We start from the raw sequence: 23,113 nt of genomic DNA, 5'->3' as shown, positions 1-23,113 counted from the left end.
ATTTCTTTAATGTCTGATTTTGAGGGTAACTTGGCCAGTTGGGCATACAGCATTGCATTCTCTCCTCCTTCCTCTCCCTCGCTTTCGGAGTCCTCTGTGTCCCTCTCCGTCGCATCCTTTCTTGCCCCTCTGTTTAACGACTTCTTGGGTACATCATCTCTACCCATGCTGTTTCTCCGAAACATTGGTGCTATGTCTCGTGGGGTTGACTGTAGATTGCGCAGAGAGGTATTCTCTTTTTCTTTGTTTCTGTCTTTCGTTTTCTCTCTTGTGCCAGTTTCATTAACTCCTTTTTGAGGTCTCCCCATACTTAACACTCAACGATGGTAGAGTCAGCAGTCAAACTGATTATCGTTTGTTACTATGAGGTATATTAACTGTTTACAATAGATCTTCAAATAATTGTTGAAGATAATCACGAGGCCGAAGTCTGCCTTATATTTGGGAAATGACTGATATCTTGTAGCCGCTTCCACTTCTGAACACTCTTCTCAACTTCGCAGGTGGGGTGTAAGTTTTAAGCCTGATGCTCCAACTAGCAAAAATTTGGGGTTTCTTTTACCCCTCCCAGTAACATTTGAGAAGCTAACAGCCTCAGTTTGGAGTTCAGTTCTTTTGAGCTAGGCAAGAGTGAATTGATGTAAGGCTTATTATGTAGTATTATATGTTGGATTTTATCCAGAGGCCCGTGACTACGTAATGTGTGGGAGTTAGCTGGTGACTTTATACTCTTATAGGTACTCTTCCCAGCACTTGTGCTGTTGTCTGAGTTACAGCTCTATTATAGAAGCCCAGCTCTTGGAGCTTCTGGTCATATCTTGCCAGTCCCCCTTGGACGCACTCCTCTCCCACACTATGCTTGCTCTGGCTCTTTAATTTTCAGGCCCAGCTGTTTCCTCCTCTCTTCACTTTGCTCTCCAGATAGCCCAACAAGTATCGATTATTGGGGCCTATAAATCCTGCTACACCCTCCGGGTCTGCTGCCAAATGTCTCTTTATCTGGAGGGCCCCCCTCACCTCTTCGCTCTTATCGAGCGTGTAGCCGTCTGTCACGGTCGCCGGTATCCGCGACTGACCGCCTCGTCCCTTTCAGTCTCGGCAGCCCCTGTCAGCCGCCTTAGCGCTTGTATCTGGCGCTCGGCGGGCCCCTGTCGGATTCCTCAGTGCTAGTAGCTTAGTGTAGCGTAGAAGCGTAGCGTAGTAGCGTAGCGCTCACTGTGCCCCTATCGGCTTCCTTAGCGTGTAGCGTAGCACTCGCCGTCTCCTCTCCCTCTCCACACCGTCTGCCGGTATCTCTCTCCCGTGCGCGGATACGGCGCTTAGCCTGTCAGCCTGTCAGCCGCCCAGCCTGTCGCCCAAAGGTATGCCTTTCTCCTCGAAAGGGTCGGGTGTATTGCCCAGAGCTCCAAACTCTCAGAGCTCCGCCATGCTGCTAGCTTGACTCCTCCCCCTTCTAGGCCGAGTGTTTTTATACAGGTCATGGAACTCCGAGGTAACTTCTAATATCCTCATATTTTACAACTGGGGGTACTTTATTTATTATAATACACAAGTTTTAGTGAGTCATGTGACAGAAATGACATCAGAACTCACCGTTTATAACTGATGACATCAGAACTCACCGCTTATAAGGATATAATTTACAGGATATTCATGACTTTTGTGTATTATATATATATACACAAAAAAGACCAGCAACACCGAGATAATTTGGTGAACAACAAGATAGAAAAGATAAAAAATGAGACCGCAGCCCTTCAGCCAGGCTCTGCCTTCTCCCACTTTGTGGTGCTCCAAGGGACATAAAAAAATTAGCTAGAAATCTTGGGAGCAACTCCACCAACTCTCTATTTTCTGATTTTCCCTACTTATCCTCAAGGAGCAACTGGGCGAATCCCGATCTGACATCAATTTAATTTTTAACAATTGATGAACTAGTAGCACTGATCACTATATAAAATTTTTTTTAACACAACTGATTAACAATTTGGAATGAAAGGTTGATTTCATTAATAATGGAGCACAGACACTATATAAATTAATTGTATTAATTGATTATAATTAATGAATTAAGAAACACAGGCACTTTATTTTGTTAATGTGATAATTAATTTGTATTTAAATACGGTTGTTATAAATACACAGAGTTGGTATTGAATTTAAAGGAATTTATTGGTTTTTACACAAGCACGGGCACTTTATGTTAATCGTTGGCTAAGCTATAAATCACGAAAAGTTTTTATTCAACAATAAGGTTAGGAATAATCAATATCAATTAATTGAATGTGTAAAATAATAAAAATCATGATCCAGTTGCAGAGTTCACAGTGTATTTATAGAGAAATAAGTGGTCAATTGAGATAACTTTTAGTATGATGTAGAGATTGATATTTTGCAATTTACAATTGGTTTTCATTTTTTATCATTTGTGGTTTTTGAGTCATTTACCTTTTTTTTATTCAGCAGTTCTTCAATTTGCATTTTAAACAATTTGGTAGCTAGGGTCCAAATTACCCTAGCATCCATCCACTGATTTGAATAAGAGCCTGGAATATGAATAGGAGAGGGACTGAATAGAAAGACGATTAATAAAATTGAGCAATAACCATACATTTGTAGCCTTACAGAGCATTTGCTTTTTAGAAGGGGTCATCAACGACCATTTGAAAGCTACAAAGAGTCAGAACAAAAAGGCAAATAACTAAAAAACTAAAAAATAATGAAAACCAATTAAAACTATAAAAAATAAATAATGAAAACCAATTAAAAAGTTGATTAGAATTGGTCATTCTATAACATACTTTAAGTTACTTTAAAGGTGAACCACCCCTTTAATTGAACAGAAGAAGAAAATTACCTAACATAGACATAAAAAATCAACTCCCAAGTGGGATTTTATTTTAATAGAAGGCATCACTCACGTCACAACAAGGTTTCTTTTTCTTTCTCTCTTTTCTGATTTTTAAACTATAGGAAACTCACATTTGACCCCACAAGCAAGTTTAAAGGGGAACTTAAGGTCCTAATCAAACAGGGGACATCACATGGCTGGTTGTCCAGTGACATGGGTGAATATTTAATCCCCGTTTATCCTATCCTCCCTGTCATATATACATTACCTAAAATCCACAAGGATCTGAAAAGCCCCCGGGAAGGCCAATTATAGCATGCACAGGGTCATTGAATGAAAAAATTGCTCAATATTTGGATATCTTGTTACAACCTTGTATCACCTCTGTCAGTAGATATTTGAAAGATACTACCAATTTTTTGAATGTTATCAATAGCATTGATTTGAAGGTTGACACACTGCTGTTGGTTACGATGGATGTGCAAAGCTTGTACACCTGCATACCACACAATGCAGGTATTGAGGCTGTCAAGCACCTTATCACGGACAATTCAAATTATGTTGGTCCACCTGTTGAATATGCTTTACAATTACTTGATTTCATACCTCAGAAAAATTACTTCAAATTCGAGAGGCAATTTTACCTGCAGCGGACAGGAACCGCTATGGGATCTAAGGTAGCGCCAGCCTATGCCAATGCGTTTATGCATGACTTCGAGCAGAAGCATATCTATGGTCACGAACAGTTTAAAAAGCATGGCAGTTTTTACAGGCACTACAAATATGATATTTTTTTCCTATGGACCGGTCCATCAAAACACACCCATCAAGCTCACATTAAAGGGATCCTGTCATCGGAAAACATGTTTTTTTCAAAAGGCATCAGTTAATAGTGCTACTCCAGCAGAATTCTGCACTGAAATCCATTTCTCAAAAGAGCAAACAGATTTTTTTATATTCAATTTTGAAATCTGACATGGGGCTAGATATATTGTCAATTTCCCAGCTGTCCCTGGTCATGTGACTTGTGCCTGCACTTTAGGAGAGAAATGCTTTCTGGCAGGCTGCTGTTTTTCCTTCTCAATGTAACTGAATGTGTCTCAGTGGGACATGGGTTTTTACTATTGAGTGTTGTTCTTAGATCTACCAGGCAGCTGTTTTCTTGTGTTAGGGAGCTGCTATCTGGTTACCTTCCCATTGTTCTTTTGTTTGGCTGCTGGGGGGGAAAAGGGAGGGGGGTGATATCACTCCAACTTGCAGTACAGCAGTAAAGAGTTATTGAAGTTTATCAGAGCACAAGTCACATGACTTGGGGCAGCTTTGAAATTGACAATATGTCCAGCCCCATGTCAGATTTCAAAATTGAATATAAAAAAATCTGTTTGCTCTTTTGAGAAATGGATTCAGTACAGAATTCTGCTGGAGCAGCACTATTAACTGATTCATTTTGAAATTTTTTTTTTTCCCATGAGAGTATCCCTTTAAATTACAGCTCACAACAGATCAGCTTCTTATATGTACAACTGTATAAATCGGATAAGAGCTAAACACCAACAAGGGTGCTTCACCAATGAGGCGAGTTGAGGCTGTCGTCTCAGGCGCCAGCGCTCCACTAGGTACCAGGGGCAGCATATATGCCACTCCTGGTACTTTAAGAGCCGAATTTCCGGATTTCAAACCGGAAATTTGGGTATACTAGCACAGAGAGCACAGTTAGGCTCTCTGCTCTAGCATACTGGCCCTCTCTGCTGCCCTCGTGGACCCCCCTGGACCCCCTCAGGTGCAAAAAGGTAAGTGCACGGGGGAGGGGGCGGCATCAACTGCTGTTCCCCCAGGTGGCGGAGGGGCCAGGATCGCCCTTGTACACCAAAGCCACCAATAGAAAAACATTGCTACACTACACGAGTTACCACCCTAAGCATTGCCTGAATTCACTCCCAAATGATGAGGGTAGTCCATATAGATGAGGATCCTAAACAGAAAGAAGAGGATCTAGTGAAAATGGGCTAAAAAAAAATTTTGGATAGAGGTTACCCTCACAAATTAATCAAGGAAACAATTGATTTGACAATGTCCTTGGATCTTGAACAATTGTTAAAACAAAGGGAGAATTGGTTAGAAAAGGAAAACAAAAGCAACATATATTATGTGAGCAAGTACAATCCCCACACTGGTAACACAAAGAAGTCGGTAACACGTCCAGGGGTGCATAGGTGCAAGGTATGTGTGCCAAACTGCATGAAGCTCCCTACAGACTCATCTCCAGATGGTATTTTACACCAGTAAGACTATAAAATATATATAGATCTTCAGATACAAGTAGTAGATGTAAAGAAGAAATAGGTTCATATGAACACATAGGGGCAGATTTATCAAGGGTCGAATTTCGAGGGTTAAAAAACCCTCGAATTCGACCCTCGAAGTAAAATCCTTCAAATTTGAATATCGAATTTGACGGATTTTAGTGCAAAATGATCGAATAAAAATCAATTTTTAGCGATTGATCGAATGATTTTTATTCAATCAAAAAAAACTTAGAAAAGTGCTGGGGAAGGTCTGAATTCACTCCCAAATGATGAGGGTAGTCCCTCATCAAAACAGCATAAGTCAAATAATATCTGCCATAGAATCCAATACAGCAGGACTGATTAATAATCAGAATATAAAGACTGCACTGAGTCTCTGGATACAAATCTCTACAGGGAATTCAACAATGCTGCTCAAGTTCTGGGAAGTAAGGGGGGGGGGCTCCCCCTGCCATTTGAAAGTATGATCGTTTACCTGCACAGCAGTTGGGGGCCGTCCTATCCACAGCAGTAAAAGAAGGGAGAATTTCACTACTTACAGTCAGATTTATTATAAAAACAGTAGACATTTTTTAATTAAAGTATATTGGAGATAGATTTCTTTTTCATTAAAGAAAGTAAAAATGGGATTTTATATTTTTGCCTTTAAATCCCCTTTAAGATTGTGTGAAGTAACTATGAGTTGTACAATACAGTAATATGCCGAGAAGCTGCCCTGCAATGAACTGCAGCAAGGTGAAAAACTGCATAAGTGCACATATTGATAAACCCAACCTGTATCATTAAATGATGGATTGCAGAAGTGCCACAGTATTAAAAACACTGCATGTTTGTGACCTAACTAAAACAACACAATCTACTGGGTAGTTGCAACTTTGAATAGTGCAGAACCACAGAGATACACCACCTATTAGTGACTGAACCGCAGTTAAGCAAAAAGGATTAACCGCAAAAGAACATATGATGTACATAACACATTACAAACAACCTACATTATGATTACTTGTGTGGTTGCCATGTGCAAATTTGCAAAGAATGTCCGCAATATTACCATACTGGTGAGTTGCCATATAGAAGAAATTACCAGCTGCACAACATGACAAAGAAAATAAATTACTTCCCATGGACCAGTTTGTAGACAGACACTCTGAAGTGGTGAGCTTGACTGAACTTTAGCATTAGAATAATGGTATTTATGAAGTTGATACACCATTGGTTATTTAAGATTTACAGGCAATCGATGAAACCAAAACACACACCAGGTTGCAAAGAAATGGTAAGCTCCTATTGCATTAGGAGCTTTTCCCTGAAAAGGAAAAAATATTCAGATAATATACCTGTTTCATCATATAACTGCATGCTTCAGTGGCTGGATAACCTGTCCAAATTTAAGGTTTACAGCCAGTTGGTGATAACCAGTCTGTTTCTTCAAGTCTGTGTCCTTATACTGCACAAGAGTTCTGTTACTCACAATATGGATACTGTTTACAGGTGAATTGAATAAAGCATCTCTTGGAGTATGAACTTTTCTTTGATTTTATTTTCAATGTTAGAATAGTTAGACCATTTACTTGATTGGTCAAGCACCTTCATTCTGATTGGTATAACCGTACTGCTTTTAAGGCTTGTGCACTTACACAGTACAGAGGTTTAGTTACACAGTACTTCATGTTGAAGGTGAACCAATTAATGCCAATCCCTAGGCTAGAGATTAAGCCAACTAGCCTCATTAGGAGGCTTCTGTTAAAGGAGAAGGAAAGGCTTTGTGCACTTGGGGGTGCTAAATGTTAGGCACCCCCAAGTGATTGTATTGGCACAAAGCCTTTCCTTTCCTTCTTCTTTAAAGCAATAACTCATAGAGAAAGTTTAGCACAGGAGGGTTGGACTGCCCTTGCAGACAAAAACTTGTAAGCCATTGCAGGAATTAAAACAGGCTGTGCAAACACCATATTTCATTGGAAGCCTTATTCTCAGGGCTGGTCCTATCAAATGTGGGGCCCAATTGGGACCATGTTGGCGGGGCCCCTAGACAAAGTGTTGCTGGCTACTGACACACTAAGTATTTAGGAAAATAAGGGCATACAGGCACAAAATAGAAAGGAAAGGGGCAGACAAGGTAACATAATAGGGACACACAGGGTAAGAGAGAGAGGGAGGAAATAGGAGAGTGGACTGGGCCAATTAGTTTGGGGCTGGGCCGATTCAGCTTGAGAGCAGGCTTGGTTGGATTGGGGGCAGGCAGGGCCTATCAAGGTTGGAGGAAAGCTGGGCCTATGAGAGTTGGGGGCAGGCTAGACCTATGGATTTGGGGATGGGCTGGACTCTCAAAGTTGGGGGCAGGCCAGGCAGCATCATGTGCTGAGGGAAATATTATCTGTGCTGCCCTGTGGTGCGGGGCCCCCCAGAGGTGCGGGGCCCAATTGGGCCCAATTGGTCCAATTGGCCTAAGGCCGGCCCTGCTTATTCTTAGAACGAAACCACATGTAGTAAGTTCATCTGCTTTGCATGCTGAAAGTGACCTACATGTACAAGCCTTTTCTTGTATAAGGCACTTTCCACTCAAACCCATTTTCCTTAGGCACACAGTACATGTGAATGCTGATAGCTGCAGTATAATTTGCATGACTAATGAGCAGCACTGATTTTTTCACACAGTGGTGCGTCAAGCAGCTTGTCAAGGAAAGAGAAATGGAACTCTAACCCTGAAGATTCTGTAGGATCTGTCCAAATCTGGGCTTACTCACTCACTTCTCCTGCCCATATTTATTTTTTTAACACCGAGGACAGACAAATGAAGTAAAAGCACTCTGGGGCATTTAAAATAGTTTTCAGCTTACCTGCTCCAAAGTCGATCAGTGAAGTGTTATCATGCAGAGTGCACAGTGAGGAGAGCCCTCATACACATTGCAATATCACCGCATGGAGGAAGGATCGACTTCGCATATGCCCAAAGGCTTTGCGATGGCCATGGTCCAGATTTGACCCTCACATAGGTAGAAATACCCGATCCTGGAGCTTTAGCAGGTAGAGACCAGAGACCCTGTTGGTCTTGGGGTGAGCTCATATGACAGGAAATGAGGATGGGCTAGTGGGACGGGGAGCCAAATTTATTGATTGCTTGCTAATTACTGTCATGTGATGGGGGATGGACATCATTAGTTGCCCACTGCCATGTGAAGGAACAGGAAACATTCTGTCATGATACAGGCCTGTAATGGTCACTAAAACAGGCCAAGGTATCATGAAAAAATATTTCTGCCAGTACCTAAATCAGACACATAGCAGGTCTCTCTTCACTAAAGTCTGGAATCAGCCAAGTGTGCTGGGGTCACAACCTATTATGCCCTTCTCCAAGCCTGGGCTGATAAGAGGGGGAAAGCCGAAGGAGGGAGAGCTTAAAGTTCCCAGCAAAGCCCCTCACATGTGAAGTGAAGGTTGTAACATATCCTCAAACATATTCATCCTCACAGAACCCATACCTGTTGTACCAACAGTATAAAAATACTCAATCTGTGGTCATAAAAACTCAATCTGTGTCCTGCTAGGCCATGCCCCCTTGCATTCATGAGGGAGGGGTGTGTGCATTTACTTGATGCCCTGAAATCACTAATAAATAGTAAGCTCTTCTGACTAAGAATTGGATTTACTTAGGAGGACTAGTTGCGATTGAAAGTTATCCCATTTGTTTCCCCTTGCCTCCAGGGCCAGGAATTCTATACCTTTGGAGTTAAGTATAGGTTTTCCGTGTTTTCTCTTTTATTTTATAAACTGTTTGTAATTGTATTATTGAATGTATGTCTCTTTTTGTAACATCTTTTTGTTAATTGCACTGTTATACCTTTTATAGTGTATACGTGTATACCTGTGTATAAGTGTATACCTGTGAGCCTTAACCCTTGGTGTGCTAGAGTACTTGTTGAATCAGTAGGAACTAACTGACTATAGTGAGAGAGTGTTTAATGCATTGGTTTAGTGTGAGTTATTACCTGTTAGAGAGAACAGGGGAATATTCACAACAGAAAATCTATACATAATTACCGTGATTTTCGTTTCCTGGACTGGAACATGGCAGTGGGCAATAAAGGGTTAAATCCCCCTGATATGGAAGGCACAGGAAATAGAGAATAAAAGCACTTGCGAGCCCCCACCTGCGCCCATCTGAGCGACTGGAGACAATACCCCCAAAGTAGGGAGGGAACCCCTGCCCACTGCCATGTTCCAGTCCAGGAAACGAAAATCACAGTAAGTATTTCTAGATTTTCTGTTTTCCTGTACTTACTCATGGCTGTGGGCAATAAAGGGATGTACAAAAGCAAAACACTTAGGAAGGTATTACTGAGAAGCTTTTATTGCAGCTGCTGAGATTATTGGAGTAATCGTCAAAGCAGTAGTGTTTAGGGAAAGTGTGAAGATGTTTCCAGGTAGCTGCTATGCATATGTCGTCTGCATATACTTGGGCATAGAGGGCCCAAGACGCCGCTATCCCTCTGGTGAAGTGTGCTCTTAAGGAAGATGGCCCAGGTACTGTCTGAGAGGAGTGAGCCATTTGAATGCAGTCCCTGATCCATAGGGAGATTACTTTTTTGAAAGCTTCATGGCATTTTCTGGGGCCTCCGTAAAGTAGAAGAAGGTTGTCTGATTTCCTAAAGCTTGCTACTGTTTGAAGGTAAACTTTCAGGCACCTTACGACGTCTAAGAGATGGAGTCTTTTTTCTTCGTCATTTGGGGTGTCAAAGAATGTCGGAAGCACTATGTCTTGGGACATGTGAAATTGTCTTGAGTTTTTAGGATGATTTTGTCGTGAAGAAATTGTATCTTGTTCTCCTTGGCAGAGAGTGCGTGTAGTTCCCACTACTGTTCTGGCTGAGGATATGGCGAGTAGAAATACAGTTTTAAGTGTGAGGATCTTAAGAGGGATATCCTCAATTTTTTCAAAGGGTGCTTTGGTCAAAGCATCCAGAACTAGGAAGAGGTCCCATGGGGGACTGTGTCTCTTACTTGGGGGCGGATTCTGGCAAGAGCCTTGAAAAACTTTTTTATTAGGGGAGAAGTAGCCAGTGTAAGCAGATATACAGTAGCTGATATCTGGCCTTTCAGGGTGGAGGTACTAAGGTTAGCCTCTAGTCCTGATTGGAGAAATTCTATGATGGATATTTCGGAGATGGTGAAGGAGGCTCCATACTTCTCAGAGCCCCAGCTTGAGAATTTTCCCCAAATCTTGCTGTACTTGGTAACATAGTAACATAGTAAGTAAGGTTGAAAAAAAACACACATCCATCAAGTTCAACCTTTTAGTTTTTTTAATCTGCCTAAATGCTAGTTAATCCAGAGGAAGCCTCTCCAATTTGCCTCAGATGGGGAAAAATTCCTTCCTGACTCCAAAATGGCAATGGGACTAGTCCCTGGGAGCTATCTCCCATAACCCTGTATTCCTTCACTTGCTAAAAAGCAATCAAACCCCTTCTTAAAGCTATCTAAAGTATCAGCCTGTACAACTGATTCAGGGAGAGAATTTCACATCTTCACAGCTCTCACTGTAAAAAAACCCTTCCGAACCTCTTTTCTTCTAATCGGATGGGTGACCTCGTGTCAGCTGGAAAGACCTACTGGTAAATAAAGCATTAGAGAGATTATTATACAATCCCCTTATACATTTATACATAGTTATCATATCACCCCTTAAGTGCCTCTTCTCCAGCGTGAACATCCCCAATTTGGCCAGTCTTTCCTCATATCTAAGACTTTCCATACCTTTTGCCAGCTTAGTTGCCCTTCTCTGTACCCTTTCTAATACAATAATGTCCTGTTTGAGTGATGGAGACCAAAGCTGTATGGCATATTCTAGAGTGCTCTATACAGTGGAAGAATGACCCCCTCCTCCTGTGACTCTATGCCCCTTTTAATACAGCTGAAGACCTTATTTGCCCTTGATGCTGCTGACTGGCATTGCTTGCTACAGCCAAGTTTATTATCTACAAAGGACTCCAAGGTCCTTTTCCATAATGGATTTGCCTAGTGCAATCCCATTAAGGGTATAAGTGGCTTGGATATTCTTACATCCCAGGTGCATGACTTTACATTTATCAACATTGAATCTCATTTGCCACTTAGCTGCCCAGACTGCCAGTTTGTCAAGATCCTGTTGCAAGGATGCCACATCCTGGATGGAATTAATTGGGCTGGATAGTTTTGTGTCATCTGCAAACACTGATACATTACTTACAATAATGAATTTAATGAACAAGTTAAATAAAAGTGGACCCAATACTGAGCCCTGAGAGACCCCACTAAGAACCTTACTCCAAGTAGAGAATGTCCCATTAACAACCACCCTCTGTACCCGATCCTGTAGCCAGTTTCCTATCCATGTGCAAACGACTTAATTAAGCCCAACAGACCTTAGTTTTGAAAACAGTCGTTTGTGGGGCACAGTATCAAACGATTTGGCAAAATCCAAATAGATTACATCTACTGCCCCCCCCCATGGTCCAGCATCTTACTTACCTCATCATAAAAAGCAATCAAATTTGTCTGACATGACCTATCCTTCATAATGCCATGCTGATTGCTGCTCATAATGCCATTGACTAGGACAAAATTTTGAATGTGATCCTTTAACAAGCCTTCAAATAATTTGCCACCACAGATGTCAAATTTATTGGCCTATAATTGCCAGGCTGAGATCGTAATCCCTTTTTAAATATTGGAATAACCTCAGCTTTTCTCCAATCCATAGGCACCATACCAGATGAAAGTGAATCTGAGAAAATGTGGTAGATGTGGATATTTTCCTAGATGCTATTAGAGTCTTGAAAGCTTTGTCAGAGAGACCCATTTCCGTAAATGTTATCCTTTTAGGTTCCAAGCAGTCAGATCCCAGCTTCTTGGGTCTGGGTGTAATATGGATCCCTGGTGTAGCAGGTTTGGAGTTACTGGGAGTCGGAATGGCTACTTTTGAGATATTTGGAAGAGTAGAGAGAACCAGGGTCTCCTTGGCCAACATGGTGTAATGAGGATCACATTGGCTTTGTCCTCCTGGATTTTCTTGATGGTTCTTGCTATCATGGAGATTGGAGGAAAAATGTAGGCTTGGTGGAAGTTCCATCAGAAGGAGAACGCATCCCAGAATGTTGCTCTGGGGTCCTTCTGCCAGGAGCAGAACACTCTGTTCTTCTTGTTCTTGAAAGTCGCCATTAGGTATATAGACGTGGCCCCATTTCTTGCAGATCAGATTGTACACCTCCTGGTTTAGTTCCAATTCACCTATTGCCGGTAACTTCCTGCTGAGGTGGTACGCTAAGGAGTCCGAGGGTCCCGGAATGTAGGAAGCTTTGAGGGTTTCCACATTCTTCTGTGCCCATTCAAAAATAGTTGTGGTCAAAGAGGACAACTGTCTGGATTTGGCTCCTCTCTGATTGTTTATGTAGCTCACTGTTGTAAGATTGTCTGATTTTATCAGGATGGATTTGTTTTTGAGGTGTTTTTGGAGGTAAAAGGACAGCCTTCAGTTCTCTCCAGTTGGAGGATTTTTTGCTTTCTGAGGATGTCCATTTCCCCTGAATCTGGAGTTTTTTGTAGTCGACTGCCCAGCCTGTGTGACTTGCATCCGTCGTTACAATTTCCCAGTTTGGGGAAGCTAGGGATACTGGAGTTTTCAGGTTCATTCTCATGAGCCACCAGGATATTTGGGAGATGTTGGCTGGGGAAATGTATATCAATTGGGAGTCTCTCTCGTGGTTCCTGTCCCATTGATCAAGGAATTCTGCCTGGAGGGGTCTCGCATGGATTCTGGCCCATTTTACTGAGTCTATTGTAGACATTAGTTACCCTATTATCTGTTGGCATATTCTGGCTGTTGTGATAGAATGATGAGAAAAGTATTCCACTTGGTGGATTATGTCTGAGACCCTTTCCTCTGGGAGTCTGACTTGGAGTTTCTTGGAGTTGATAAGGACTGCTAGGAATAAGATCTCTTGTGGTTCTTGTAAGGAGTACTCACCCTGGTGGTCCAGTGGGCCAGCAGGGATGCCCGCCACGTGGTGTTGCTTCTTTGGTGTCTTGTGTTCCTCTGCCTTAGGACGCGCACGGCCTGCACTGACCCAGCCTGGTTTGTCTACGTTTTCTGTCTGCTCCTTGAATTGTGACCTTCTGCCCAAAAAGACTTTGCTAACGATTATGTCCATCTGCTCGTCCAGAACCCTTTTTCAGGGCCCTCCATAAAAGTTTTTTTTTTTAAAAAATTGTTGGTCAGGGCCCCCTACAAGTTAAAAATAAATAATTGGTAACCAGGTCCCCCCCTATAAGTTAAAAAAAAAACATTGGCGCCAGGTCCCCCATAAAAGTTTTTTTTTTTACAAAAACATTGGTGCCAGGGCCCACCTTACAAGTTAAAAAATTTGGGGTCCCAAAGAATATTTTTTTTAAAAAACCTTGGCGCCAGGGCCCCCTTACAAGTTAAAAAAAGAATTGGGGCCGCAGACATTTTTTTTTTAAAAAAAACTTTGGCGCCAGGGTCCCCTTACAAGTTAAAAAAATTGGGGCCGCAAGAATATTTTTTAAAAAAACCTTGGCGCCAGGGCCCCCTTACAAGTAAAAAAAAAATTGGGGCCGTAGAAAAATTTTTTTTAAAAACTTTGACAAGTTAAAAAAAATTGGGACCCCATAAAATATTTTTTTTAAAAAATTGGCAGGAGCCTATAGAGCATTAAAATAAAACATTGGTGGCCAGGGGATTTAAAAAAACCCACATTGGTGTAAGTAAAATTGAACTCGTGCCTTCAGGACTTCAATTATAGCTGTTTTCGTGACATTGGGTCTTTTTGCCGCTTCAGGACTTTAGTGTCGGCTCCTTCCGTGACTTTGTTTCTTTTCGCCGCTTCAGGACTTCAGTGTTGGCTCCTTTCGTGACTTCAGGTCTTTCCACAGCTTCAGGACTTCAGCTGCATTCGGCTGTTCGGGACTTCGATCGAGAGGCAACGCTTAGGAGCTGTCAAGAGGGGCATTCGAAAAGTGCAGCCCTGCTGGGCCCCCCTTCAGGCCTGGGCCACTTGTCCCCCCTGTCTCACCCCGATGGCGGCCCTGCGTCTTGCTACTCTGGTTATAGCCTCCTTGAAAGGATACATTTTTTTGATTCTCCTGGAATTGCCTACTTTTTTGTCTGGCATTTCCCATTCTTCCATGATGGTGTCTTTGATCACTCTGTGTACTGGAACATTTGCACCTTTTTTTACTACCAATTTTAACATTCTGTCATGTTTCGGGGTGTTCGGAGTGTCAAGTTCCAGGGAGATTCTCAAAGTTTTAATCAGAGGACCTAAGTAATCCAGATTGAAAGAACCAATGTCTTCTTGTTCTTCATCTTCTGATTGGGATAGTTCCCCTTCAGAAACGCTAGAATAGCTTGGGAGCTCCCCTCGTCTGTGGGGCCTACTGCTGTTACCTGCCGTAGAGGAGGGTGGTTTGTATTTGTCCCCAATGTTGTTCAAGACTCTCTCCGTGACTTGATTGACTATGTCATTCATGGATTCTTTGATGGTGTTCTGCATCCAATCTTTGAGATTGTGTAGGTCGGGGAAAGGGCCTGCTGCTTCATGTAGGCATCTTTCACATAGCCTTTTATCATGTAGAGCTGCTTCTCCACAGGCAATACAATCATTTCTCCTTTGAGATTCCTCTCTTAGAGGGGGACTCTGGGAAAAAGATAGTAAAAATTACTCACCCACTTTATTATCCGTTTGAGAAGCTCTTTTTAGTTTGCACTAACCCCCTGGAACCTGAGGATCTACTCATAATAGACAGTCTGTAAAATAAAGGTAATAGTCTTGTAAGTGATATATAGTGCAAAAAAAGGCTCCTGTGTTTCAGCTAGCCAGCTTGACTTACACCTGGGCTGGACAGAGTGTTCAGGGGCAAAGCAGAAGTTCTGATAAAGGGCTGGAGAAGAGATCCTCCTCTGGTAGTGTTTCTGTGAGAAGAAACGCCAATCTGTGCTTACCTGTGTATTGGCGCACACCTTTTTAAAGCTGTGCGCCAGTGCGCATGTGCATTGTCGTCGTGCTCCATAGGAGCCATGTTAGACGTCTTATTGCGCATGAGCCGTGCTCTGCGTCTTATTGCGCATGAGCTACCTCCCAATGGCAGCATTGTGACTTATTGTGCCGTAGGCAACAAAAGGCCTGAAGCCTTCCCCTGGGGCACTCACAAGGGTAGAACCTCGGCCCCAGGCGCTTCAGAAGGCGAGAGAGCAGCTCCTCTGGTATGGGGGTATTTCCTAGGCAGGAGAATTGAGATGCGCGCGGGTGGCGACCCGGAAGTGCTTTTATTCTCTATTTCCTGTGCCTTCCTACATCAGGGGGATTTAACCCTTTATTGCCCACTGCCATGAGTAAGTACAGGAAATTAGGTTTTTATCGCCTGTTAATGATCGATGGTGGTGGCGAATGAGTTTTGTGGGTGTTGGTCTAGCCTGTGTGCAAGGTGTTTGAGAGACTGAGTTAGTGGCCCAATAGCCACACCTAAAGTCATGTGTGGCCGGAAGTACTATATCCGTGACACATACACTCTCCTTCTTAAGCTCTTCTTTTCTCTCCGTGTTCTAACATACACCACTAATTACGGTGGCCATTTTAGGACAATCCTTGCTAGAAATGCGAGTCACTGTGACACTATAGCGTCACAGCTCAATTTCTATGTGGTGCCCATTTTAACTTCCCACCCATAATTTTTACATAATGCTGTGAACTTCCAAACAATAGCCTTTTAATTATTTAATTTTAACAAATCACGTTTTGGCAGATATTTCCAATCTTTAAAAAAGCCACTTCATGTTTTTTTATTCTCCATTGCAGCCAAGCGGGCAGGCAAAGAGTATCATTTTACACCTCATTTTTGCCCGCTTTTAGACTTTATTAAATTGTTTATGTTCCTATTTAATTTAATAAATGCTAATCTTAGTGCTTCATATATACTATTCATTGGCTGCAAGAAAAATACACAAGTGGCCAGGATGGAGACACGAGGGGGAGATCGGAGCATGATATATGGCCAGGATGGAGGAGTGACTACAGTTTTTTACTATGGTGAATACAATTCCTGACAACTCTGCATTCCGTTAATAGGGGGGTGACAGCATAATGGAGAGCGATTTCTCCTGACAATGTCCTAAAATGGCCACCGTGCAGAGGAGGGGCCATGGACATTGCGCTAAGGAGCGATGGAGGATGACATCACAGGAAGAAGGGGGAAGTTGGGACCTGTCAGGAAAAAGTAAGGGCATATTGTATAACTGACCTCACAGGGAGGAGGAGCAGGATGAATGAAAAAAAGCATTTTAGGACTTTCCGTAAGAATGAACCTGTCAGCACAAAGTAAGAGAGAGGACATAACTGTTGCCTACAGTGGGTGACGGATTTCGTAGCTATTTGGAGATTGTATAGTGAGAGAGCGTACAGGGCCCCCTGCTGACAGTTTGCTTTGACACGTGTGATTGCGAATGGAGTTAATGCTCGTGGACGCGCTGCTTTCTCATTGTAAAGACCATGCTACACTCATTACTGAACTCGGCTCGTGGAGTCTAGGTGCAGAGAAGGTCCCTACACCTGAGAATCTGGAGATTCTCCGCCTTATTCTGAGAGAACTGGCCACGAGAAATGAGAAAACACAAACAGAGAAGCTCAGTCAAGTTGTAACTGCACTTGCTCTTAACAACTGTTTGCCTCTGCTCGCCATCCTGCGAGATGGAATCCTGCCGCTTCGTGATATTACGCGAGTTGCAAGGACTGTGTGTGTTGTATTACGTCACTGTGCAGAAATTGTGGGGAATCAAGTTGCAGTGCCAGTATCTCAGGCTGCCATCAGGGTCTTAGGAACACGTGGGAGTGCGTCACAGAAGGAAGAACCAGCTGGGACGGAGCATTTGCAGACTTTTGTAGCGCATGGAGAAAGTGCACCACATTCTAAACATAAAGACATTTCTGTGGAAGAAGCCATCGAAGTTTTGGGTGCTGTGGTACCAACACTGCAAAGGCTTTCTGGCTGCAGTAATGAGTTAGAGCAAGTCGTAAAAGCCACAGTGTATGCCCTTAAAGAAGGAACTGATGAAACCGCAAACTTAATATGTGCAAGATTATTACCCAGTCTTGGGTCATATAGGAAAAGTTTAAACATGCTCTGGGGCCCACTTATTACAGATAAGGAAAAAATGTATGTAGATGATGGCATCTGCTTAAGTCGCAGGTTGTTGGTATTAAGCGCCTTATCAGATCATCTTTTCATAACTGATTCTAAAGACAGACCCCTTAAATCTTGGTGCTGCAGTATCTTTTGGACATTGGTGCAGGGCGGCTTGTGTAGTCCTGACAGCCTGACCAGAAAAAGAGCAGTGTACCTGTTAAAAAAAGTGATCGACTGGTGTCAGGAGACAGGGGAGGAGATGGCATGTAGAACGGATTGCTGTAGAGATGGAGGTGTGTACTTCAAGTTATTATACTGATCTAAATAAGTGGAAAAGTTAACATGGTGGTTCACTTTCACGTAAATGCAATTATCCTAACAGATGAAGTCATTTTAACTACAGGTATGGGATCTATTATCCGGAAACCCATTATCCAGAAACCTACGAATTACGGAAAGGCCATCTCCCATAGATTCCATTTTATCCTAATAATCCAAAATTTTAAAAACAATTTCCCTTTTCTCTATAATAATAAAAACAGTAGCTTGTATTTGATCCAACTAAAATATAATTAATCCTTATTAGAGGCAAAATCAGCCTATTTGGGTTTATTTAATGTTTACAGGATTTTTTAGTAGACTTAAGGTATGAAGATCCAAATTATGGAAAGATCAGTTATCTGGAAAACCCCTTGTCCCCGGCATTTTGGATAACAGGTCCCATACCTGTATATATGCAATGCATATGTATTAAAAATTCTCTGCCATTTTTGAGAGAAATACTTGACAAGTCAGCATTTCTCCATATGACTGACCCCTCTTAAAGTGGACCTGTCACCCAGACACACACATCCTTTTCAAATTAAACATGAAATCCAATTTCCAATTTTTATTAAACCATTCATAGCTGTTGTAAGCTCATTTAAACATCTCAGCTGTCAATCAAATATTGTCTGCCCCGCCTCTATGCCCTGGGCATTCAGCACTTCCTAGAAATTGCTGCTCTCCCCACATTCCCCCGTTCTCTTCACCGTTTAATTGTGTAGCCAGTGCATGGGGATGGATCAGGTCCCCCATTCTGGTGCACTAACGAGATTCTGAGATGATGCAAGGCGTGCCTTAATAATAGTGTCCACAAAATGGCTCCTGCCTGCTTGCCATAATTATGAATTCCCAGACTGAAGGAAAAAAAAAGATTCAAATAATTTATACAGCGTAATTAAAGTTCATTTTGCTTGACTGATGTGATAAAATAGGATTATGAATAATTTTTTTGGGTGATGGGTCCCCTTTAACACAGGACTGCAGGAGCAGGCTTAAACATTACATAACGCTGAGTGTGGGCAGCAGGAACTTCAACAACTTCAACTGTTCAAAATTACCTCCACTACATTACCATAACTTTAGTTGTCTGTGGGAAAACCTATGCCATGCTTTGTTTTTCCGAAGTTGCAGCGCAAGTAAACTTTGCGTGACTTCTGAGAAATGAGGCACCAAAAATTTTCCCCACTTTGCTGGTGGGAAAGAATTTGTAGGAGCTGAGTTGCCTGTAGTGGCAAAGATTTGTTGCGGGCGAGTAATCTCCTGGTGTGCCATTACCTTTAGCTGTTTAGGAGCAAGTTCAAAATCTGCTATACTCCATTCACATTTGTGGAGCTTGGTTCATAAAGCCAGAGGCGGGCCAAGCCAGCTGGGTGCCCCAGGCAACCCGACTGGCCAGCTCTCTGCCCCCCCCCACTTGCATGCACAATTGGCCGCACGCGCTGCCGACCTGCCAGCTTTGCATGTACACATAAGCAGGCGCACGCACTGTGCCGCAGAGAATACATACCAAACAGTGAGTGGACAAGGCCAGGGACGGGTAGGCAGCAGAAGACACATATGCAAACAAGTCAAAAGCAACGTGTATATCCAATGACAATGATTCTTCTGGTAGCTAATAGGAGTAAAGTAAGGACAAAGCTGAGCTAGTGATGTCACCGTGCTTCCTTGTGACTAAAGGTGGCCATAGACTCAAAGATCCGCTCATTTGGCGACATCGCCAAACGAGCGGATCTTTCCCTGATATACCACTAACAGCATGGCTATTTCGGGGGTAATTCGAACGTTCGGCCGTATGGCCGAACAATCTAATTACGATCCGCCAAGGGGCTCTGACAGGTCGGTCGGTTAAAAATCAAACCTTCCCGATCTATATCGTGGCCAGATATCGATCGGGAAGACCCGTCGGAAGCCCCCATACGCGGGCAGATAAGCTGTCAAATCGGTCCAAACGACCGATATCGGCAGCTTTATCTGCCCGTGTATGGCCACCTTTACACTGCCTGGAGGAAAAGCTCCAGAAGCTATGAAACCTCAAGGTTTCTGATAAGAATGAGTTTTATCTTTAGTGACATAATTGCATATTTAGCTAATTTAGTTCAGAAGGAATTGACATTTTTGACACTGATCTAAGTGTTTTGGGTTTTTTTTTTTTTTAATTTCGTGTTTGTGGTCAATAAAATGTGGGCTTTATGCACTATTCAGCCTTTGGAATAAGGATTTCTTTTGTCTTAAAGGAAGTTCAGTGTAAAAATAAAAACAGGGTAAATAGGCTGTGCAAAATAAAACATGTTTCTTATGTATTTAGTTAGGCAAAAATGTAATCTATAACGGCTGGAGTGACTGGACGTCTAACAGAACTAACCTCTGAGTAAGTCGGTGACTTGAAGGGGGGGCAAAGTGGGACATAACTGTTTTGTGAGTTTGCAATTGATCCACAGCATTCAGCTCAGATTCAAAAGCAACAGTTATGGCCCATGTGGCCCCCTCAAGTCACTGATTGGTTACTGCTTGTTCACCAGGATAAACAGTGGAAACCAAGAAAGCTGAAAAGCAAGAAGTTTTGATATGTTAGACATCCAGTCACTTCAGCCTTTATACATTACATTTTTGGCTAACTAACTATATTAAAAACATTTTTTTATTTTGCACAGCCTATCCAATTACCTGGTTTTTATTTTTATACTGAACAATTCCTTTAAAAACATTTTCTCTCTAGAGCTTCTAAATGCAACATGGTATTACTTCTCACATTGTTGCTGGGGGACTAATGATTTTAGGTGAACCAGTAGACATTATAGGACTCATTGCAATGATGTGATGTGCAAGCTTATTTATCTCTGCCAAGGGGGAGTAAAGGTGGCCATACACAGGCCGATAAAAGCAGCCAACAGACCGAGTCGGCAGCTTATTGGCCCGTGTATGGGGCCCCCCGACGGGCTTCCCCGATCGAGATCTGGCCGAAAGTATGGCCACCTTAACATCTCCCTCTTTCCAATTACACCCTGGTTTTAGAATATAGCTGAACAAAATGTCTGAATTCATGCCTTTTAATGTTTCATGTTCATTGTTATCGCAAAATACTTAAAGGGATACGGTCATGGGAAGAATTTTTTTTTCAAAATGAATCCGTTAATAGAGTTGCTCCAGCAGAATTCTTCACTGAAATCCAATTCTCAAAAGAGCAAACAGATTTTTTTATATTCAATTTTGAAATCTGACATGGGGCTAGACATTTTGTCAATTTCCCAGCTGCCCCCGTCATGTGACTTGTGCCTGCACTTTAGGACAGAAATGCTTTCTGGCAGGCTGCTGTTTTTCCTTCTCAATGTAACTGAATGTGTCTCAGTGGGACATGGGTTTTTGCTATTGAGTGTTGTTCTTAGATCTACCAGGCAGCTGTTATCTTGTGTTAGGGAGCTGTTATCTGGTTACCTTCCCATTGTTCTGTTGTTTGGCTGCTGGGGGGGGGGAAGGGAGGGGGTGATATCACTCCAACTTGCAGTACAGCAGTAAAGAGTGATTGAAGTTTATCAGAGCACAAGTCACATGACTTGGGGCAGCTGGGAAATTGACAATATGTCTAGCCCCATGTCAGATTTCAAAATTAAATATAAAAAAATCTGTTTGCTCTTTTGAGAAATGGATTTCAGTGCAGAATTCTGCTGGAGCAGCACTATTAACCGATTAATTTTGAAAAACAATTTTTTTCCCATGACAGTATCCCTTTAATAGCTAGCCACTAGAAAGAACAACTCTCAGCTAAAAGCATCATAATTGAAGATGTATTGCCGTATTTTTATTTTAACCAGATCCTGCATTGTTCTTTTGGTCCACCTGGAAAATTGAAGCAATCCTGTTGTTTTGGGAGAATTATTTGTTGGTTGTGGAAACACTAGAAGGAAATCAGGTGAGATATATCAGTGGTAAATATAATTTTAAGGGTCAAGGAAGATGTAAATGTAAGTTTAGCTCCAGTGAAAGGCATACCTATAGTCTCTGCTATATGTCCAGTCCTTTATCTGTTCAAACATCAAATTGTTTTTAAGAAAACACTGACTGTCATGCAGCACTCCTTTACCAAGACCTGGAGCATGTGCATAAGATAGTACAGTAGAACCCCCCCATTTTACATCCCCTGATTTTAAGTTTCCCCTCATTTTACATTGTTGTTTTATGGTCCCACCTATATATTATGCACAATACTTTTCCCTGATTTTACATTTTCCTGGATTTTACACCATTGTTTCTGAAAAACATAAAATGGGGGTTCTACTGTATTAGTATGTAGCTCTTGCGCACAAAGGAACTTTGTGAATGCACTTCATATTTTGTGAACAGGAGCACGTGAAACATTGACCCCTTCTGTGCTTGCTCCCTATTCACCTGTGCTGTTGCTATGGTGATACTCTGTGGCTATTGGTGTACATTGAATAGAGGGCATTGGTTAAACAGGCTGTGCCTTTATAGATTACATTTTTGGCTAACAATATTAGAAACATTTTTTTTATTTTGCACAGCCTATCTGTTTAACCAGTTTTTATTTTTATACTGAACAATTCCTTTAAGTTGGCCATCGTGATGACACTGGCAAAGAAAACATGATTCTTACAATGGAGTGGTCACAAGTCTTCTTCTACAGCAAGGGGACTGTATTAAATACTAGAGTGCTGGGGTTACATGTTTTCTTGTCCTTTAATGCATCCTTTTGTATATCATTTTATGGCCTTCATTACCCAGTATAAAACTATATTGTATCGACTTGTTCTCCAGTGGATTCTTGAAAGTTTACAGTATATGCTAGTTTAAACTGGAAGTGGCAAATCTAACTACTCTGTATGAAAATTCGAATTACTAAGATGTAAACCATGCAAGAGAGACCTGTTTATTGATATTGTACCCTTTCACTACCCAGTAGTATGCAGGCTGCCCTTAACTGCACCAAAATGTCAGATTCTGAGACATCAAAGTAAATGTGCTACTAGATAGCTGCAAGATGGATTTTTGGCTCAGCTGTTTAATTACATATTGTGTACACCAGTAAGTAAGAATATCTCTTCAAAAGTCAGTTTTTTCTAGGAGAGATTTTTAAACACTTTTAAAAACACATTTTAAGTTAAAAAATGCCAAAAAATTGAGGAAGTATTGTAAAAATTTCTGTAAGTTTGTCATGTAAATAAGAATATTTTTTTTTTATACCAAAAACATTGGTGTGTGCCTCCTTTGACTAGACAGTTAATTGGAGCTATCTGTCTTTTAAAATAACCCCACTTAATTGCCTCATCTCCATCATGAACAACCCCAACTTGGCCAGTCTTTCCTCATAGCTAAAATTTTCCATACCTTTTACCAGCCTAGTTGCCCTTCTCTGGACCCTCTCTAATTTAATAATGTTTTGCTTGAGCACTGGAGACAAAAACTGCACGGCATATTTCAGATGGGGCCGTACCAGCGATCTGTACAG

The 23,113-nt window shown here is 41.9% G+C and overlaps 1 protein-coding gene across 2 annotated transcripts in view; it reads left to right on the top strand.

Moving 5' to 3' along the window:
• The first annotated feature begins 16,377 nt into the window (after nucleotides 1-16,377).
• The window catches only part of tarbp1.L (TAR (HIV-1) RNA binding protein 1 L homeolog), a 100,504-nt gene continuing 93,768 nt past the window's right edge, over nucleotides 16,378-23,113 (top strand). For both annotated transcript variants that reach the window (XM_041562802.1, XM_041562801.1), the window contains exons 1-2: nucleotides 16,378-17,621; nucleotides 21,462-21,559. In XM_041562802.1, the coding sequence (XP_041418736.1) occupies nucleotides 16,649-17,621; nucleotides 21,462-21,559 (1,071 nt within the window). In that variant the 5' untranslated portion in view covers nucleotides 16,378-16,648. The remainder of the gene's footprint in view (nucleotides 17,622-21,461; nucleotides 21,560-23,113) is intronic.

This window comes from Xenopus laevis, chromosome 5L, assembly GCF_017654675.1.
Source record: "Xenopus laevis strain J_2021 chromosome 5L, Xenopus_laevis_v10.1, whole genome shotgun sequence".
NCBI classification, from domain to species: Eukaryota; Metazoa; Chordata; class Amphibia; order Anura; family Pipidae; genus Xenopus; species Xenopus laevis.
This window is presented reverse-complemented; position numbering and strand designations above follow the sequence as displayed.